The sequence below is a fragment of the Trichomonas vaginalis genome, chromosome III, assembly GCF_026262505.1.
Source record: "Trichomonas vaginalis G3 chromosome III, whole genome shotgun sequence".
NCBI lineage: Eukaryota > Parabasalia > Trichomonadida > Trichomonadidae > Trichomonas > Trichomonas vaginalis.
The window spans coordinates 26,749,121-26,768,418 of NC_067205.1; the positions used below are offsets into that span (position 1 = coordinate 26,749,121).

The following is a 19,298-nucleotide window of genomic DNA, read 5'->3' on the forward strand; positions in this document are numbered from 1 at the left end:
TTACACAATGCTGCCGCTGATTCAATCGTCAATGATTCCTCCGATAAATTTCGATCAACGATAGAGAAATCGACCAAACATACTTTAATGACATGTTTAAAGCATAGCACATATATTCCATTACACTTTTTTAATAGGCGAATCATTGGAATGAAAAGAAACCTTGATATATGAGAATAATTCTCATAAAGAATTTTTCTTGTGCTTTTCATAGATAAAATAGCCCAGAATAGAAGCAAATTTGCCCGACACAAGTTTGACCATAGTAATTTAAACCATACTATAAATTTTTTCAGATATCTTCTAAATTCCTGAATCAAATCTATAGTTCATCACAAGGTATTATATGCTGGCAAATTGAATTCTATTATGTCCTGAAGTTCTCTATACTAATCGAGATAAAAATAGAGAGAAAAGGTGCATTTTCATATTTATGATTATAAAACAAAATACACCTTTTCCAAACGTGCGTGGGAAGTCTGATGTTGTTGTTCGATCAAAAGCGTTATATCCAATCAAAACAATTCAACTTTTATTGATTAGCCCACTCTCTGATAAAATTATTGTTTCAGGAGTCTTTGGTATACATTTTAGTTTTGTTAAGTTTACAAAACGATTACTCTAGATTTTAAAGATTTATCAAGAATTTAGAGAATATCCTTCTCAAAACAACTTCAATAGCGAAGGATTAGTATTGAATCGGATTTGTAACATAATTATAGTACATTACAATACAATTTCTCCGACTTTTAAATATTTTTGAAATATTTACAAAATATGCTCTTTCTATCATCGACACTTTAATACAGAGCAAATTTAGTAAATGTCATCACGTTATTTTTTCATAAATCGTTTTCGAACTTTTGAAATATTTATTTTAAACCAGTTTTCTACATTTAATATGTGAATTATATCAAAAGTAGATGGGCGATACTTGTAAATCTATTTAAACTATTAGTTTGCTATTATTGAAGAACTTTATAATTTTTTTTTCTTATGTATGGAATTAAAGATAATTTTGCCGATTCCAACTGGTTTTTCTATATGAGTTAAATATGCCAAGTGAAATTGGACTTGCCAATATTGTAAATTGAAGTATGGACTATATATCGATTTTCATTGATTGATGAATAACTCGGAGTAATGTAATTGTTGATAATGAAAAATAGTTTTCAACTGCTGGTAAGGGCCAATGTATGTTCAATAGCTCCGAAAGCAAAAAATGCACGTTTAGAAAAAGACGATAACGATTAAATTACAAAATCGATAACGACGACGATTAAATTACAAAATCAATAATGACCCATGGATTTATCTGTTTTATTCGCCTTTCATTCTTCAAGTGAATGGCAAGAAATATACGGAACAAGCCAACCAAGTACAATATATATCGAAAATAAATATTATAGCAGCTACACCGGAGATTTTTATGTGATGAATGTTGTTTTTCTCAATGTTGGATCAAACAGAGTTATAAATTTAGCATCGAGTGATACAAGGTCTCTTATTTCATCATCGACATTTATTAATTCAACAAGTTCTAGTCAAGGTGGGTCAATTTCCCTGAACGGAGGCCAAAGTGCGATTGTTAAAACATGCAGCAGAGGTTCCTTGGCTTCTAGTGACATGTTTGCAAGTATTTTTGTCACAGACTCAGAATCAAGCATAAATTTCAATTCTCAACTTTCAGTAACGTTAAACAATAGAGGACTAGTATAAGGCTATAATGGAATGAGATTCGGATACGGAACAATAACATATATTCAGAACAATATTAGTCATAATTATTGTGGCTACAATACTGCATTTGTACTCAAATTAACTTCAAAAATCACAGCAAATTATTCATATATTAGCGACAACATTGCTTTATCAAGAATATGTGATGGAATAGATGCAACTATTATATATTATAGTATTGTAGTTATCAATAGTCAATTACGAGAGCAAGATAGCTATCCAGGAATTTTTTATGGTGAAAATTGTCGAATAACCATCATAAATTGTTTGATCTGTAATAATTCAGTTGGATCATGCCCAATATTTGGCTCTGATTCTGAGACTTCATATTCAGTGACAAATTCTCAAATCATCACAAATTCAACATTGATACATTCTGGATCAGGAACATTCAATGAAGTTGATCCAGCAACACCAGATATCAAGCTTAATCTACTTACAACAGATCAATGTCCAACTGGTATATTTTTGTTTGGAAATGCTACAGATACCCCGAAGAAAATAGAAACACATGATTTTAATATTCGAAATGAAAATGATAAGTATTATTATGCTATTTTACCAGCAATATATTATTCATCCTAAGAAAATTTCGATTTTATCTGAACTCTATGAAGCTATTACAACTTTTTTATTGGTTGCTTACAGCTCATTTCATGGACTCTATGTTGACGATATACTTTGATTTTCTTTTGATAACTGTTTTCTATTATTCTAACTTTTTTTATTTCAATTCTTTCATGTATCCTGTTAGGACTATCACCAATGCCGATGCTAAATATGTAATGCAATATACATGACTAAACTATAAAAACTCAAGGGTTTTTCATTGCGAGAAGTGAAATTTTATTTGCAAATGATTTCATTTTTCATGATATACTCTTTGATATACATATATTTATTATATTTCATGTATGCATTAATTCATGCCATATGATATAAAGAATGAAAATCCTACTTTAATTAGATTTTTTCGATCGTAATTTACAAACAGTTAATAATCAATGCTTTTCAAATATCATATAGAATTTAAAGTTTAATACTAACCATAAATCACATTTTATCTCTAATCACATAAAAACATTATTGGTTGATTGATAGTGATGAACTGTCTTCTTTCACTTAGCATAATTTCATTGAGTTTTAAGATCAAAGTTCTATTTATTTGAAGATTCAACCGAGTGAAGAAACAAACAAGCAAACAAACAAGAAAAAAAATTGAATGAAATCAAAGTATAAATTCCAAAAAAGTGACGCAAAATTTATCCATTTGGAATTTTAATATTTTTTGCCAATCAAAACTCAATGATGTATTCATATAACCCTTCTCTAACACAGAGGATTACCCTGGAAGCAATGTACGAAAGCTTCATCAAAAGTTTTAAAGATGATCATGATGCTAAAGAGAAACTTGAAAAATTACAAGAATTTATTAATGCAATTTCGACACCAGGTACAAAAAAAAATAAAGCTACATATGACCAAAAAAGAAAAAGGGAATATCTCGGTGATTTCGATATTAACAACAGTAAATCTTATTCGTATATTAAACAACTCTTAGGAGAAAATCCTAAAATGCTCAATGTGAAACCAATAATACAATTGATGGACAAATATTATAAAGATCATTCAAAAGACGAAAATCCGCAATTCATCAAATGTCCAAATTCAAAAGCTAGAGAAGCCCAGAGAGATTTAAAGTCAGCATGCAAATATTTTGATGAAAATTTTGACCTTTTCGAATTTTATATGAAAGAAAATTATTTCATTGAAACAATTTACACAAAAGTTGACAATGATTGACCAATGAATGTACATCCAATTGTTGATTAATTCTTCTCATAACTAGTTCTTTTCATTGAACATATTTTTATCAAGACATATTATAAGGCAAAAATGATGTCATATACCTTTACATAAAGCCCATATGCTTATTTTCTAACATAACATTGTAATTTCGTTCTTTGGAACAAGATAATAACAAAATTGGCTAGTAAATATTTGTTTTATTTGTATAAATGTTTTCTGTTAACTTCGCGATCATATCAGAAGTTTTTATTTTTCTAATCTTTATAGAAATCACAAATGAGATACTTACAAATTTATAAAAAAATTAACCCCAAAAATTTCCCTGTTTATACGATCAAACTCTTTTCATCAATTGTCGAGTGTATTCTCGAAAAATGAAATTGGATGATTTGTTTACATCTATTTAATTTTTCAAGATGCACTCAAAATTGAAAGCTAATTTAAAATTGTTCATTGAAATTTTTAAATGAGAATTTTTTTGTTAAAATAACTCTTAAGATATTAATTTCTAAAACTTAACAACGTTATTCTCATTAGTGCGTTCATAAATGACAAATGACAAAGTCTCATCACACTTTTCAATGCTCGATTTTTAAAAACTGTTTAAAAATGGAGCTTATATTGAAATAGTGTAGAGACTAAAAATTACCATTGCCATTCTATCCTCATTAAATAATATGAAAGAATAGAAAAAGATCAGAATCAATAATACACCCTTCGAAAATTTTCGATTATAAGAGTATGAACAAATTTCTCTCAAAAAATCAAAATTGCTCAATGCTTAATATTATGCTTTCTAGTTTACATTCATCAAGCGAATGGATGGACATATATGGAACTAATGAACCATCACATATATATTCAACAAATCAATATTATAGCGGATATTCAGGGGACTTTTATGTTCGCAATGTTGTTTTTGAGAACCTTGGTTCAAGTTGTGCCATATATTTCAGCTCAAGCGACACTAGATCATTAGTCTCTTCATCAACATTTATCAACTTAACCAGTTCGCTCAAAGCAAGTTCTATTTACATTATTAATGGCCAAAGTGCTCTAATAAAAGTTTGCAGCATTGGATCAACAAGTACATCTGAAAATGGTGCCAGATTTGCACGAATTTTTGCTACAAACTCAGCTTCAAGCATTAATTTTAATTCACAATTGTCTGTCACTCTCAATAATCGAGGTTCTCTTGTTGGATAAAATAGTATGTTCATTTGTTACGGCACAATTACATATACACAAAATAATATTAGTCACAATACATGCAAATACAATTCTGGCTTTGCTTTTGATTATGGATCCTCATTGTTAATAAACTACTCATATGTCGCTGGAAACGTGGCATATTCTAGGATTATAATTGTAGAACGGGTTCCATAAACTTTTCAACAAATTGTTTTCGTCAATAATAATGTTCAAAGTTCAGAATCATATCGTGGCATGATACACATGAATGATAACAAACTATCCGTTAGCAATTGCGTATTTGCTAATAATACACAAGGTCCAGATTCATTATTCGGAACATATACATCTTCAAGTGTAATTACTGTTACAAATTCACAAATAATTACAAATTATACAACAATGCACTTAGGACAAGGAACGTTTTCAATACAGGATCCTACTATTCCAGATATTGTATTGCATCTTTTGGCAACAGACCTGTGTCCAACAGGAGAGTTTTTATTCGGAAACGCGACGATGAAGCCAACGAGTTATGAAACGACCGAAATGAATTTAAGAAATGAAAATGATAAATATTTATATATTATCCTTCCAGCTATGTTCGATTGAAATGTAAAAACTTTATTTGCGGTATTATGTATTTTTTTCCACATATATGCAACTTTGAGAGAAAATGTAATATATGAGTTTGAACTAAATCTTTCCCTATCAAAATTCGTCTTATAGGAAGTAAATGTTCGACTCTCAAATGGCAAGTGGGAGACTATCAAAGTTATATCATATAATATCAACGACCTGCTAGTAAGAGAAAAAGTGACAATAAATCTTTTATTGAAAAGTGACAATGAAAAAGAATCCTAAAAAGCCCTTGAAACAGAAATCATTTAGCTTATTAACAAGCCAGCTTACAAAAGTGGGCTACAATGTCTTTGACATTACAGATTTCAAAAATGCATTAAATCAAAAAGGAGATATTATTTTATTAAGGGCAATTTGGATTCAGTTTACTAAAAATATAGTCCGAAAGACAAATGTGAGCATAGCAAAAGGCATACATCAACTTAACAACAACGTTTTGGCACTTACAAAAGAAAACAAAAGACGTTATTTTGATAAATGGAAAAGTAAAACAAGTATTTTTGCCGAAGATGAAAATTCAGAGAATCTATTTATATTTGATGATACAGAAAGCTCGAGTTCAGATAATTTACCAGATTTACCAAAATTAAATCAAGAAAAACTTAATGAAGCAGCCAACAAACTACAAAACAGCGCAAAGCGCAAGTCTCCAGTTAAAACAAGATCATTAAAACATGATTCTTCTCCTAAAGCAGAAAAAATTCAACAAAATTTGCCTGTTGAACAAAAGAAACCTACAAAGAAACTCAAGAGAATTAAAAGAAAACCTGTTAGTCCACAAATTACCCTTCCAACATCAACAGAAATTTGGCAACAATATTGTAAACGGGTTTTACTCAACAATACAATTAACTTGTGCAAGAAATACCAAAGAAATCTTATAGCCTACGATGATTGGCTCTTTATGTGCCGATCCATGAAGAATCTACGCTATATTCAAGTTCAAAAACTTTTTGAAGCCAGAAGAAAATGGAATGCGCTTGTTAAATCTGCTCAACGCCACAATTTACGTAAAGTTTATTCTGAAGAATTAAAGATTAACAAAGTAACGGATATTTCAGATCATATCAGGCTTGATAAGTATTTCAATAAGTGGAAATCTCAAATACCTGAAGAGTATGAATATGAAAGCTCTGAAACACCAATTGCTGTTATTCCTCAAAAAGAAAATAAATCATCTCAAAATTCTCCAAGACCAATTGATCAGAAGAGGATAGGAAACACTCCATTGAGTGAAGTTGAGGATATTCACACTTCTTCCTTGGAAATCATTCAAAATGCAAAAATTGTTGAAGAAGAGGAAGACAAAGAGTATTATGAAGAAGAGGATGAAATATTTGTGGCCAAAAGAGATGTTGATTTAGATATGACAGAAGATCAACAAAACTTTAATTTTGATTTTACAAATTATGAGACAGAACTATCTATTATTTTATGGAATATTTCATCAGAAATGTATCCATCTCATTTTCCAGAAGTTGGAGAATATTTCTCTTTGAAACCAGAATTAAGAAGCGATTACGTCAAACCTGAAAAGGAACAACCGCAAATAATCGAAAAATCTCCAGAAAAAGAGTATAGTTATTCGAGTGATGACGAAAACGAAAAATTAGATTTCGAAATTCCGGAATCACCGAAGGAAGGTAAGCATTCTGACTCCGATTCTATTCATCTTGAATCATTAAGTGATCCATTCCCAGCAGAGCAACCAGAAAATATTGAAAAGAAAGAAAAAGTTTCGGAATCATCAGAAAAGCCACAAAAAATGATTCCTATTGACGTTAAACCAGAAGATACTTCTGATTCTAGCTCATATTCATCTTCTGGAGTGATTGAAACTTCAGATAATATTCCAATTCCGATTTCTGTTCAAGAAAATGAAAAAGAACAACAAAATGAAGAAGAATATTCAAAAGAAGAAGACTCTCCAGTCCCTGCTCAAACAGAAAACTTTAATGAATTGATCAAAGAAATTGATTCTCAAATCAATGAAAATATTAAAGATATCTGTAATAACTCGGTTAAAATTGATGTTGAAGGCGTTTTATCATTCCTTGATGATAAATTAAATCAAATTGCAATTACTCAGAGCGAAAAAGCAGAACAAGAAGCACAACAGATTAAGCCTCAAAGTGGTGCTTCCCCTGCCAGTGATATCGAATCTTTCTTCAACATTTCTTTCAGTGGTTTAATTTCTAGCGTAATAGCAGCATCAACTACATTAGCTTTCAATGTAATTGATACTACACGCGTAAGGAAGACAAAAATCCACAAAAAGAATAAGAAAGAAGACATTACATTCGATGAAGAAGCTTCAAACCTAGTAGACGATGCATTTCAGTTTGCAGTTCATAATGCTTTCACACTATCTATGCCTGACTTGTAATATAAAATATTGTTTGATTATTTTCAACTTGATATTTTTTTTTCATTCTCATTTTTTGTTTTCAAAATTTAATTTTTCATTTAAAATCATGATTCCAAATTATATCCAAATCTGAGACAACAAATATTGACCGCAAAAGTCGTATTATTTTTTCCGATTAATATCAATGCTTTCTGTTTTCTTCTTCAAGCACAGAATTGTTGCATGCTAAGTAGTGTCAACGATAGAAATTGAGATCCTATTAATCGTCGAGGAAGTACGATTATTTTTTGGGCGAAAAAGTATCTTAAAATATGATTATTAATATGTTTTTAAAATAAAAAATTTGAAAGTTAATTTGAGATTCTCATATAATTTTTTGAATGAAAAAATAAATATAGTCTATATGAGTTTTTGAATAATCACACTTGAGATATATCTAAAAAATAATTAAAAATAGAGTTTGAGAAGACTTTTCAAGGTGTAATGAAAAGTGTGATATAGAAAATAATTATAGATATTTTAATTTTATATATTGTGCTAAGCATTATATTAAATTTTTAGGAAAAACACTTTTCATAAGTATTCAATATTTGAAAATACGCTCCAAAAAAGAATAGATTCTTTTATATTCGCTTATATAAAAGGAGACTCTCTATCAGATGCGAATGCCTGAATTCAGCACCTCTGATAGAGAGTTTCCTCTTATATAAGCAAATCTTTTTCATGAGTTATTGTTAATATAAAAACATAAAAAGCTACCAATATGAGAAATTAAACCCTGCGAGGCACCAGTCTAGAACTGGCACTTCGCAGGGTTGAATTTCTCTTGACAAAATACAATAATCAAATGCTCCAAAGTTTTCAAATTTTTATTAGGAATAGGAGCCTACAAAGCACTGATTATATATCAGTGCCTGGTAGGCTCCTATTCCTTCTCTAAATGGGAGAAACTTTGTTTGAATAAGATAACATGCGAACAAAGTTTCTCCCATTTAGAGTGGGATTTGGAGGGTGGGAGGTACATAGATAGACTATGTATCTCTCACCCTCCAATTCCCTCGGGAAAGTTCGAAAACTTTGGTGCAATCAGCAACGATTGCACCAAAGTTTTTGCGTTTAATTGAAGGAATTGCTCTTTATGATATATACAGTTACAATGCATATATCATAAGGAGCAATTCCTTCCAGATATCTGGCAAACTTGCTCGCAATGGTTCACAATTGCGAACAAGTTTTGTCATTTGTCAAGAGAAATTAAACCCTGCGAAGTGCCAGTTCTAGACTGGTGCCTCGCAGGGTTTAATTTCTCATATTGGTAGCTTTTTATGTTTTTATATTAACAATAACTCATGAAAAAGATCCGCTTATATAAGAGGAAACTCTCTATCAGAGGTGCTGAATTCATGCATTCGCATCTGATAGAGAGTTTCATTTTATATAAGCAAATATAAGAGAATCTATTTTTTTTGGACCGTATTCTCAAATATTGAATACTTATGAAAAGTGTTTTTTTCTAAAAATATCAGAATATATTTACAATAGTAAAATAAATAAGATATTTAAATTTATTTTTAAATGCTTTTTTTTATATGAGATTCTCAAAAGTTATATCAAAAGTCTGTTTTTTCTAAAATCTAATATCATAATCTATTTCTCATTTTAAGTACATCTTAATTCATTTTATTTTCTATATTTTTTCAATATTTTTGACGGAATTGTGTTGCTTCCCCGACGATAAAATTGAGAGGTTTACACATTGACACTACTTAGCATGCAACAATCTCAACAAATCAAGAGTAACGATGTTCAAATTTGTGAAATTGATTCAGTTCCAATTTAATTTTAAGGATCTGCGTTGCGGGCAACGAAGAAATATGATTGATATCTATATGCAATTTATATTCTGCGTTGTTGCAATTTAAAATCATGATTCTCAATGGTTTTGGATGAAAGAAATCATCGTTTTTTTCAGTTTCTATCGGGGTAATATAAAGTGTCACATAAAATTTGATTTTATTACATATTTATATACTGATCTATACACGACACATTATCCAACAATTTTTTTCAATGAGTAATGGGGATTTTTTAAAATTAAGTTAATTATGATCTACATACATATCTGCACATAGGTGAAATGATATCACTTAGAATTGAGAAAACGCTATACGATACTCACTGAAATTTTGAATTAATAGAAATTTTCTGAAACCATTGGCCACCGATGGCAAGAATTTCCTTTTCCAAGCTTTAGTTCATTTTAGATTAAAGATGCTCGCATCTTCAGTCGCTGCTCCAGTCCGCAACATCTGCAGGGCTAAGCTCCCAGTTCTCAAGACAGGAATGACCCTCCTTCAGGATGGTGATCTTTCCAAGGGCTCTGCTTTCACAAAGGAAGAACGTGATCGCCTTAACCTTCGCGGTCTCCTCCCATACAAGGTCTTCACAAAGGATGAACAAGCTGCTCGTATCCGCCGCCAGTTCGAGTTGATGCCAACACCACTCCTCAAGTACATCTTCCTCGCTAACGAGCGTGAGAAAAACTCACAGTCCTTCTGGAGATTCCTCTTCACACACCCACCAACAGAGACAATGCCAGTTCTCTACACACCAACTGTCGGTGAAGCTTGCCAGAAGTGGGCTACACACCGCCAGTCATACCGTGGCATCTACATCACACCAGAAGACTCTGGCAAGATCAAGGACATCCTCCGCAACTACCCACGCCAGGACATCCGCTGCATCGTCGTTACAGATGGTGGCCGTATCCTCGGTCTCGGTGATCTCGGTGCTTCCGGCCTTGGTATCCCAGTCGGCAAGCTTATGCTCTACACACTCATCGGTCAGGTCCATCCAGATCAGACACTCCCAGTCCAGTTAGATATGGGTACAGACCGCAAGGAAATCCTCGCCGACCCACTCTACCACGGCTGGCGCCATCCAAGAATACGTGGCCCAGAACACACAAAGTTCGTTGCCGAGTTCGTTGATGCTGTCAAGGAAGTCTTTGGCGAGACATGCCTTGTCCAGTTCGAAGATTTCGAAATGGAAACTGCTTTCAAGCTTCTTGATCACTTCCGCTGGCGCTGCAACTGCTTCAACGATGATATCGAAGGCACAGCTGCCGTCGCTGCTGCTACACTCGCTTCCGCTACACACATGGAAGGCGTTCCAGATCTCAAGAACCAGAAGATCATCTTCATCGGCGCTGGCTCTGCTGCTACAGGCATTGCTAACCTCATCGTCGATATGGCTGTTTCCCGCGGTGGCATCTCACGCAAGGATGCTGAGAGAAACATCATCATGTTCGATCACAAGGGTATGGTCCATGCTGGCCGTAAGGATCTCTACGACTTCAACAAGCCATACATGCACAACATGGAAGTCTACGGCTCCGTCCTTGAGGGTGTCAAGAAGTTCAAGGCTACATGCGTCATCGGCGTTTCTGGTGTTCCAGGACTCATCACAAAGGAAATCGTCCAGGCTACATGCGCTAACTGCGAGCGCCCAGTCATCATGCCACTTTCCAACCCAACAGTCAAGGCTGAAGCTAAGCCACACGATGTCTACCAGTGGTCCAATGGCAAGGCCCTCTGCGCTACAGGCTCTCCATTCCCAGTTGAGACAGTCAACGGAAAGAAGACAATCACAGCTCAGGCTAACAACTCCTGGATCTTCCCAGCTGTCGGCTACGCCCTCGTTACAACACGCGCTCGCCACTGCCCAGGCAAGGTCTTCGAAGTTGCTGCTGAATCCCTTGCTTCCCTTGTTAAGAAGGAAGACCACGATATGGGCAACCTTCTCCCACCACTCAACAAGATCCGTGAGTACTCATTCGGCATCGCCCTCGATGTTGCTAAGTACCTCATCAAGAACGAGCTCGCCACAGCTCTCCCACCAAAGGGCACAGAGCTCAAGGACTGGCTCAAGGCTCAGCTCTTCGATCCACAGGCTGAATACGAGCAACTCTACTAAGCAGTTTTTAAAACTCTTTCAATTGTCTTTGAAATTCCTGATTTTTTTTAAAGTATTCTCATTATCGTGTGGAAAGTTACAAAATCATCCCAGGCATTGAATGAATGATATGAATTTGAGAAAAATATATATTAAAGATAATAAACTGTAGATTTTTAAATCACATAATGTTAGATATCATATTTGATTCTTCCAAATATTAAATTTCTAAGCGATCGAGGGTAATTTTTTGGTAGGCATCATGAAGTAAACCTTTAATAATAACGCGGACCACCATGAAACCCGCGTTCGAGAAAATCGTTCAAATTGTTAATTGCCTTGTCGAAAAAGTTATTAAATCCATTTTGAGGGGCCCTCCTGTTATTATTATTCTTCAAATTTTGAGCAGCTTCCCTAATTCTTCTGGCATTATTTTCTTGTTCTTCCATTGCGCCGATAACTCTGTCCAAAAATTCATTATTATTATAATTTTGTTGCCACTTTGGTCCTGGCTTGGAACAAATTTGAATACTATGGCAAAATTCTTGATTTGTTTTCTGCATTGCTCCATTTGGCTCGAAATATTCAAGTTGTTTGTTCAACGAGTCCATGCAGGCTGAATGATATGATGGATCAAAGAGTTTACATATTTCGGTTGTCTCTTCAATAATTTCACCTTCTGTTAGATTACGATTTACGATATCTTTTAGGTATCCTGTTGTCATCATACACATTTGACAAGCTCTGTAACCAGTACTTGATGAAAGCACCGCCAAATAGGAGAGAAACATTGTTTCTTTATGATTTTTAAAATTCTTACACTTTTCTATTCAATTTTGAATAATTTTGATTTGTTTGCCATTGTGGTTGTTTGGTTCCATGAATGTTTCCAATCTTCTAAAAACACATCCCTCATTCAATTAAGTGCCACATAAATCACTAATTGGCTCTTAAACTATAAAATTTTTCCAAAAATGCAAATCATAAACATTTAAACTTTATAATTTTAGTTTTAATCATTAATTTTAATTGCTCTCATAATTGAGATGCTTTGTCGAACTAATGATCTGATTACTATATGTTTTTACCGATTTATCAATACGATTTTTCGTTTTGGATAATATTCAAGGATCCATGCTAAGAAATTTTGTATTCCATACAAAGGAGCGTCGATACTTTATAAATTAATCAGCTGAAAGATCAATAAACATCGTTTTCACATTCAATCTCAAGATTTGAATTATGGATTTGTGATTCATGTTAAGACCAGACATACATATTATGAGACGGTAAATGATATATTGAGTTGAGTTAATGTATCTTATTTAATTTGTTATTAGCGTTACGCAAAGCTCGGGCTAGGATCACATCCCTCTAATACAAAATCTTTCTATTGATAGTTAGCATGAATCTTGAATATTTCTTGCTAATAACAAATTTCACATCTTCAAACTCAAAGAATTGTATTTTAGAGATATTACTATGAGAGAACGAAAAAACGTATCTTTTTCTAGGGCAAATTCTCAAAAAAAGGTCCATTTTTTGTGGAAAATTTTCAGAAAAATTTCAAAAATTTCCATCAATTTTTGAGAACTTTATTTTGGTCGGACATTTATAGAAAGAAAAATTTTTACGCTATAAATTTTCTACCATTATTTCGTTAATGAGCCAACCCAAGTTTATCGAGTTACTTTCAGAGACAGATAAAAAGGAATACAACAATCTCAGATCAACGTTATCATCAAATGCTGTTAGAAATCGACGTGGAAAAAGATTAGAAGCATTTTCTGAAGTTTTGACCGCAATCAAGAATTTTTGCATCAAGGGTGATAGTGATGATTGGAAGAGGTGCCTTGTTTGCGGCGTTTGCTGGCTTCCTGAAGGAATTGCAATAAATAACAGACAATTTCAAGTTTTAATCGACAAATGCAAATCATCCATTAATGGATCTTTACAAAAAATGGGATATGGCACAATTCAATCCCGCCAAGAATCAATTAAACTTCTTAGCGAACATATTCCATTTTTAGCTACGAATTATCAAGAAGCGCGTGAATGGAGTGTTAGACAGTTCATTTCTGTAACTCCTGAGCCATCAGTTCAAACAAAACAGTACAAATTAATTCCTCATGCTTTTACTCCAACACCACAGCCTGCTGTCAAAGCTAATGATCAATTTTATGATCCATATGATGAATATCTTACGAATACACACCACAATCAAGAAGAAACTAAGTTTGATTACTCAGCTGACTTCAACGATTTCCAAATCGATACAAGCTATAATCCATTTAACGAATACGATTCATATTCACTCGAGCAAACATTTACAGGAGCAACAAATTCAACTGCTTGAGAAAAATAAAATAATATTATTTTGTTTTTTTTTGTTTTGTATATATAAAATATTATGTATGTAAATATTTTTAATTTTTAGAGGTAATTTTACATCAAAATAAAAACATATAAGAAAGATTTACTTATTTGAGATGCAAAGTAGCTACATTAAGCGATACTCTTGCATTTATAAACATCTGGATAGATAAATTCACAAACAGAAGATTCACATTGATAATTAGTATCAATTGGAGTTCTTCCCATGAATTTCTTTAATATATATTGCGAAGTAACGTGAACTCTAACAGATGCAAGTAGTATTCCATCAACATCGTTGATTCCGCAATAGTAAACTTCACTAATATTAGAATAAACAATACCTTCTTGATGAACATACTTTAAATTCATAGGAAGATGCAAAGTAGTTAATAGGGGACAATCAGTAATTGACTTTGGATTGATATTTTCAATTGTATCTGGTAGATATAATTCAGTTAAAAGAGGACAGCTAGTAAAAGAGCTTGAAGATAATACTTTAAATTGTCCACATCTGAGATCAATTCTCTTAATATTTGGACATCTTCTGAACAATGCAGATCCTATATTTTTAATTTTGACCTTTAAAGTGAAATTTTCAAAGTCTGCTCCGCTAAATGCCTTTACACTGCTAATGGATCTTACAGTTGGCAACAATTCCGATGAACAATTGGATGGATAAAAATGCATAACAGAAAAATCTTGATTATAAACAACGCCTTCAAATACAACGAAAGATGGGCTTTCAGAGCTAATATATTTTAATCGGTAGCAGTCAATGAATGAAGATGCCTCGATTGAAACGATATTTTTTGTAATTTTAAGATTCTCTAAATATGCACACCTCTTACAGAACCAACCAGGTATTTCAGTCAAAGTTTCTGGAAATGTGATATTCATTAATAAGGAATCTGCGAATTGGACACTTCCTCCAAATTTTTGAATTTTTGTCGTGGAAAAATCCACAAATTTAATAAAAGCTGTACTAAATGCATAACTTCCTAGCTTTGTCAAAGATGTAGGAGCTGTGAAGTTCTCAATCTTACAATTTTGAAAACAATAATCATTAATAGTTGTAATAGTATCTGGAAGTACGATAGATGTGATATTACATCCATCAAATGCATATTTCCCAAGAATAGTAACTGTTTTGGAATCAATTTTTTCGGGGATAGTAATTGATCCTGTGATTTCCTGAGAAATACAGCTAGCTTCACCATTTCCGATCTGAATATTACTTGAACTAATGACAATATATTCAAAACTAGTCACTGAATCAGAAAAACATTAAAAAAAATGACAAATCAGGCAAAAATTAACATCACCACAAAAGAAAACTAATTCAAAAGGCATACGAAAACATTACTGACATCTCTTTTTGCCCCTTAAATTTTTACATTTGCAACTTTCGATAGGGTAAAAAACCCTAAAATCCCAAATAGACAAAAACTGTTTATAAAGCTAGAATTTAATGATTAGAATACGAAGTGACCTATAGATTTATTATACCATTCTAAAATTTGCATTTACACATGAATGGTGCTTTTTTCTCGAAGAAATCTGTCATCATGAAATCTTATCAAACATTTATGACTACTTCTTTAGAAAGTTTGCAAAATCGATTTTGCTGACAGAACATCAAGCTCTTTGGTTTGTAAAATTCTTATTTGAACATGTTTTACAGTCCTATTGAATAAATATAACTTTCAAACATCTCTGATGCAAATTGATTTTACTCTGGGTGTTCAGCACGAAATAATCTTAAGATTTCAATAATTTACAGGCATCGAATCAGATTACTTATACAACTATTGAATTTGTTGCTTTAATGCTTATGAATTTTGATTGAAACAACAATTTCTCATAACACAAGGATTTTTATGATTGTAATTTTAATATCTTTCTTAAATATTTTATAGGATATCTTACAAATGTCCTTAATATGACCAAAATGATAAATCATTAAAGCATTATTCAGCCATTTATTTTTTATCAGATAAAATAAATACTGGAATATAAACTAACCAAAACATTGATTGAATGATTCGAAATTATCACATAGCTTCAAAATAGAAATCTCATCTCTTGGAAGAACGAAAAATAACATCTGTTTTCCAGAGGAAACAATATTTCTATAGTAAAACATAATATTGGATGTGAATTGCGAGATTTAATCAAACTGTCAAACTACCAACAACTCCCAAAAACTGAAAAGAAACGATATGATCTTATCAGACAATGCCAAGATCGAAAATATCTTCATATTACTATAATCTCAGTATTAATCTACTGAAATTATCTGATTTATTTCAAAACGGTTTGATTTCTCAGAAATTCATAATTCTCACAATTAATTTTAAATTACGGTCATTCATCATTTTTCATTAAATTCAATTTGTAATATACGAATGTATTCCGATAATTCGAATCACCATCACTCAATTTACGATTAACTTAGAAATGAAATTTTTGATATTTTAATATACATAGATTTTCTGAATCATTTTTCCCTTTTTTTTATCAACCATCATATCTCAAAAATTTGATCGAGAAAAAATTGAATATAATATTTTTATCAGCTTTTAAATGTTGCGCAAATTGCTGATACATCAAGCGCAAGATCGTTTTTATGAATACTTTGGGACCCAATATCCAAGAAAACCAACAAAATGCAGGAATTGTACTGTACAAACAACCTTTAGCGATTTTTATTTATTAAATTGCATGTTTTACGATTTAAAAAGTCGCGCAATCTACATGTATTACAAAGAGAATGTCAAATTTTTATTGGAATCATGCAAATTTTTCAATTGCAGTGTAGATTCGAATAGCGGCGGTGCATTTTACTTTTATTGTCCTCATAGCTCAATAGTACATTATCGATCATGCGCAGAAAAATGTATTTGTGGTAGAGAAGCTTTGAATTTTGGCCATTTTTCATACCAATATTTAACAGATAGTGAAAGTTCAAATTTAAATATTATAAATAGTTCAACTATATTTGACTGTGGGAAAGCATTCATGGGATGCACAAATATTTATTTGTATTATGGTAAAATTTTATATTCAAAAAATAATTTAAGTAATTGTAATTCTCTTCAAGATAATGGTGTGAAATACTTTGGATCAAGCAATTATGATGGAATAGTTGAATATTCTAACTTTGATTCAAACACAGCAAATGATTTATGGACATGTGTAGATTTTTGGAAAAGATTTCAAGTTATATCTTGTAATGTGATCAAAAATAGGCAGGAATATAGTGGAATTGGGATATTGTATCATAAACATGAGAACTTAATTTTCACCTCATGTGTTATTACTGGAAATGTTTATCCATCTGGTGCATATTTGTTTTATTATTATCACGTTGAACCCGGAATTGTTTTATTGCAAAACTGCTTTGTTTCAGGATTTTATGCTAATGATCAAAATGTCAAAACCTCAAATCCGAATAATGGACTCAAAAATGATTTGAAATTTGAGCAAATGAATTGCACACCAGACGATATTAAGATTCAATCCATTCCAAAACGAAAAAAGAAATCTAATATCTTAAAATCTAGCTTAGCATCAGGTTTCTTCTGATTAATCAATATCAAATAACAAAATAATGTTTAAAAATGGTAACATGTAAGTAATGCTATAGATTGATGCAACAAAAAGAGGAGTAGAAGTTTTGGCTCCATTATAAACCGAACTTCAACTATTTTAACGATTTTTTGCTGTATTGCAAAATGTAGTGCAGTAATTTCATCTAAATTTTTTGGCATTGATATATGCACCTTTATGAAATCTTGTTAAATAAATTATGCGTTTATTAGTAGGATGAGTTTTATATAAAAAGCACTTCAAGGTGATTTGAGCATTCCAAATATTTGAGATATCTATGTGAATGTTGTGAGAACGCATATATTATCAATTTTCTATTCTGTCAATATTACACTCAATATGTCGGTATTGCGACCAAAAGTTGAAAAATTAAGATATATTTTAGCAATTTCTATGATGAAATTGTAAAATGGAACTAAATATTCATGTAATTTCGCTTTTAATTTATTAATACATTATAAAGATCTATATAAACCTTAAATTTCACAATCAATCCATTGGATTCAAAATTATGAAAAGGTGACAATGCGAAGATATCAAAATCGGATTTTTCCATTATTCGGAGTCTGGTTTTTGTTCATTCTTCTATTTATAGATCCATTTCAGATCGAGTACAAGCAAGACATATTAGTAAATGTTAATCTTAGAAACAAGCCATTCAGAGTTTTTGATTGCGTCTTATACAATAGCGAGAGCCATATGCTCTATACAAGAATATGGAGATTACTTCCATACGTAGATGAATTTATTGTCGTTTATTCAGAAAAAACTCACTCAGGGCAGAAAAATAACATATCTTTTTATCCATTCGAAAATGAAATCAAAGCTTTACAGCCAATAGTACATGTTTATAAGGCAAAAATAGACTGCAAAGAATGGCAAGTTAAAAATGACTACAATTGGTGTCGAGAAAACCATCAAAGGATGAAATTATGGCATCATTTGCAAAAATTTTATCCAAAAGATGGAGATTTAGTTTTGATTTCTGATGTTGACGAGATACCAACAAGGAAAGGAATGGAATACATGCTAGAACACCCTCCTATTTATTACTATACCATTCATGCTGTTTATAATACAATAAATTTCATGTACAAGACACCAGAGAAATGGCATAAATCGACGCTACTACGATACAATTCCCAAGTAAAAGCAAAAGACTTCCAAACTTTTCGAGATGAAGTTGTTATCAATCTTACAGAGCCTGTTGCAACACATTGCACGTGTTGCTTCAACGATCTTGATAACTACACTAGAAAATACAAGTCATTTTCCCATCAAGAATTAAATAGACACCCATTTATTAACGAAAGTTACGTTTTTCGAAGCCATTACTGCAGAAAGTCATATCCTTTCGATATTAAACTCACACGTGATATGAAAAACTTTTACGATGAAGATCTGATTCCTGATGATCCTCGTCTCGAATTTCTGATAAATCCAAAGTTTAAATTAGATATCAGCCGGACAATATACAAAGAAGAAGACTTGAAAGACCTGTGTAATGAAGAAAACGATTGGTGGGAAGAAAAATTCGTCCGTTTGAAACCAAAATATCAATTACAATAATATTAAAAAATTTTTGTTTGTATTTATGTATTAAATATGA

At 31.9% G+C, this 19,298-nt stretch overlaps 9 protein-coding genes across 9 annotated transcripts, besides 2 other annotated features; 7 read left to right on the forward strand and 2 right to left on the reverse strand.

The window, feature by feature from the left end:
- The first annotated feature begins 1,195 nt into the window (after nucleotides 1-1,195).
- Nucleotides 1,196-1,305: a mobile genetic element.
- A 1,708-nt stretch (nucleotides 1,306-3,013) lies between these two features.
- Nucleotides 3,014-3,779, forward strand: TVAGG3_0770360 (uncharacterized protein; the record flags this gene model as incomplete). Its single annotated transcript, XM_001584082.2, has 1 exon — nucleotides 3,046-3,543. The coding sequence occupies one exon, from the start codon at nucleotides 3,046-3,048 to the stop codon at nucleotides 3,541-3,543; it is 498 nt and encodes a 165-aa protein (XP_001584132.1).
- A 547-nt stretch (nucleotides 3,780-4,326) lies between these two features.
- TVAGG3_0770370 (uncharacterized protein) lies at nucleotides 4,327-4,921 on the forward strand (the record flags this gene model as incomplete). Its single annotated transcript, XM_001584081.2, has 1 exon — nucleotides 4,327-4,755. One exon carries the CDS (start codon nucleotides 4,327-4,329, stop codon nucleotides 4,753-4,755), a length of 429 nt encoding a protein of 142 aa, XP_001584131.1.
- An 83-nt stretch (nucleotides 4,922-5,004) lies between these two features.
- On the forward strand, nucleotides 5,005-5,352 carry TVAGG3_0770380 (uncharacterized protein; the record flags this gene model as incomplete). The annotated part of the gene is made up of 1 exon (XM_001584080.1): nucleotides 5,005-5,352. One exon carries the CDS (start codon nucleotides 5,005-5,007, stop codon nucleotides 5,350-5,352), a length of 348 nt encoding a protein of 115 aa, XP_001584130.1.
- Nucleotides 5,353-5,587: 235 nt separating this feature from the next.
- Nucleotides 5,588-7,768, forward strand: TVAGG3_0770390 (uncharacterized protein; the record flags this gene model as incomplete). Its single annotated transcript, XM_001584079.1, has 1 exon — nucleotides 5,588-7,768. One exon carries the CDS (start codon nucleotides 5,588-5,590, stop codon nucleotides 7,766-7,768), a length of 2,181 nt encoding a protein of 726 aa, XP_001584129.1.
- An 830-nt stretch (nucleotides 7,769-8,598) lies between these two features.
- Nucleotides 8,599-8,985: a mobile genetic element.
- Nucleotides 8,986-9,978: 993 nt separating this feature from the next.
- Nucleotides 9,979-11,763, forward strand: TVAGG3_0770410 (AP65-2 adhesin / malic enzyme; the record flags this gene model as incomplete). Its single annotated transcript, XM_001584078.2, has 1 exon — nucleotides 10,022-11,725. One exon carries the CDS (start codon nucleotides 10,022-10,024, stop codon nucleotides 11,723-11,725), a length of 1,704 nt encoding a protein of 567 aa, XP_001584128.1.
- Nucleotides 11,764-11,872: 109 nt separating this feature from the next.
- On the reverse strand, nucleotides 11,873-13,237 carry TVAGG3_0770420 (saposin family; the record flags this gene model as incomplete). The annotated part of the gene is made up of 1 exon (XM_001584077.2): nucleotides 11,980-12,438. One exon carries the CDS (start codon nucleotides 12,436-12,438, stop codon nucleotides 11,980-11,982), a length of 459 nt encoding a protein of 152 aa, XP_001584127.1.
- Nucleotides 13,238-13,355: 118 nt separating this feature from the next.
- Nucleotides 13,356-14,060, forward strand: TVAGG3_0770430 (transcription-initiator DNA-binding domain ibd family; the record flags this gene model as incomplete). Its single annotated transcript, XM_001584076.2, has 1 exon — nucleotides 13,368-14,060. The coding sequence occupies one exon, from the start codon at nucleotides 13,368-13,370 to the stop codon at nucleotides 14,058-14,060; it is 693 nt and encodes a 230-aa protein (XP_001584126.1).
- Nucleotides 14,061-14,110: 50 nt separating this feature from the next.
- On the reverse strand, nucleotides 14,111-15,333 carry TVAGG3_0770440 (ribonuclease inhibitor domain-containing protein; the record flags this gene model as incomplete). Its single annotated transcript, XM_001584075.2, has 1 exon — nucleotides 14,210-14,977. The coding sequence occupies one exon, from the start codon at nucleotides 14,975-14,977 to the stop codon at nucleotides 14,210-14,212; it is 768 nt and encodes a 255-aa protein (XP_001584125.1).
- Nucleotides 15,334-18,217: 2,884 nt separating this feature from the next.
- On the forward strand, nucleotides 18,218-19,258 carry TVAGG3_0770450 (beta-1,4-mannosyl-glycoprotein beta-1,4-n-acetylglucosaminyl-transferase family; the record flags this gene model as incomplete). The annotated part of the gene is made up of 1 exon (XM_001584074.1): nucleotides 18,614-19,258. The coding sequence occupies one exon, from the start codon at nucleotides 18,614-18,616 to the stop codon at nucleotides 19,256-19,258; it is 645 nt and encodes a 214-aa protein (XP_001584124.1).
- Nucleotides 19,259-19,298: the final 40 nt, after the last annotated feature.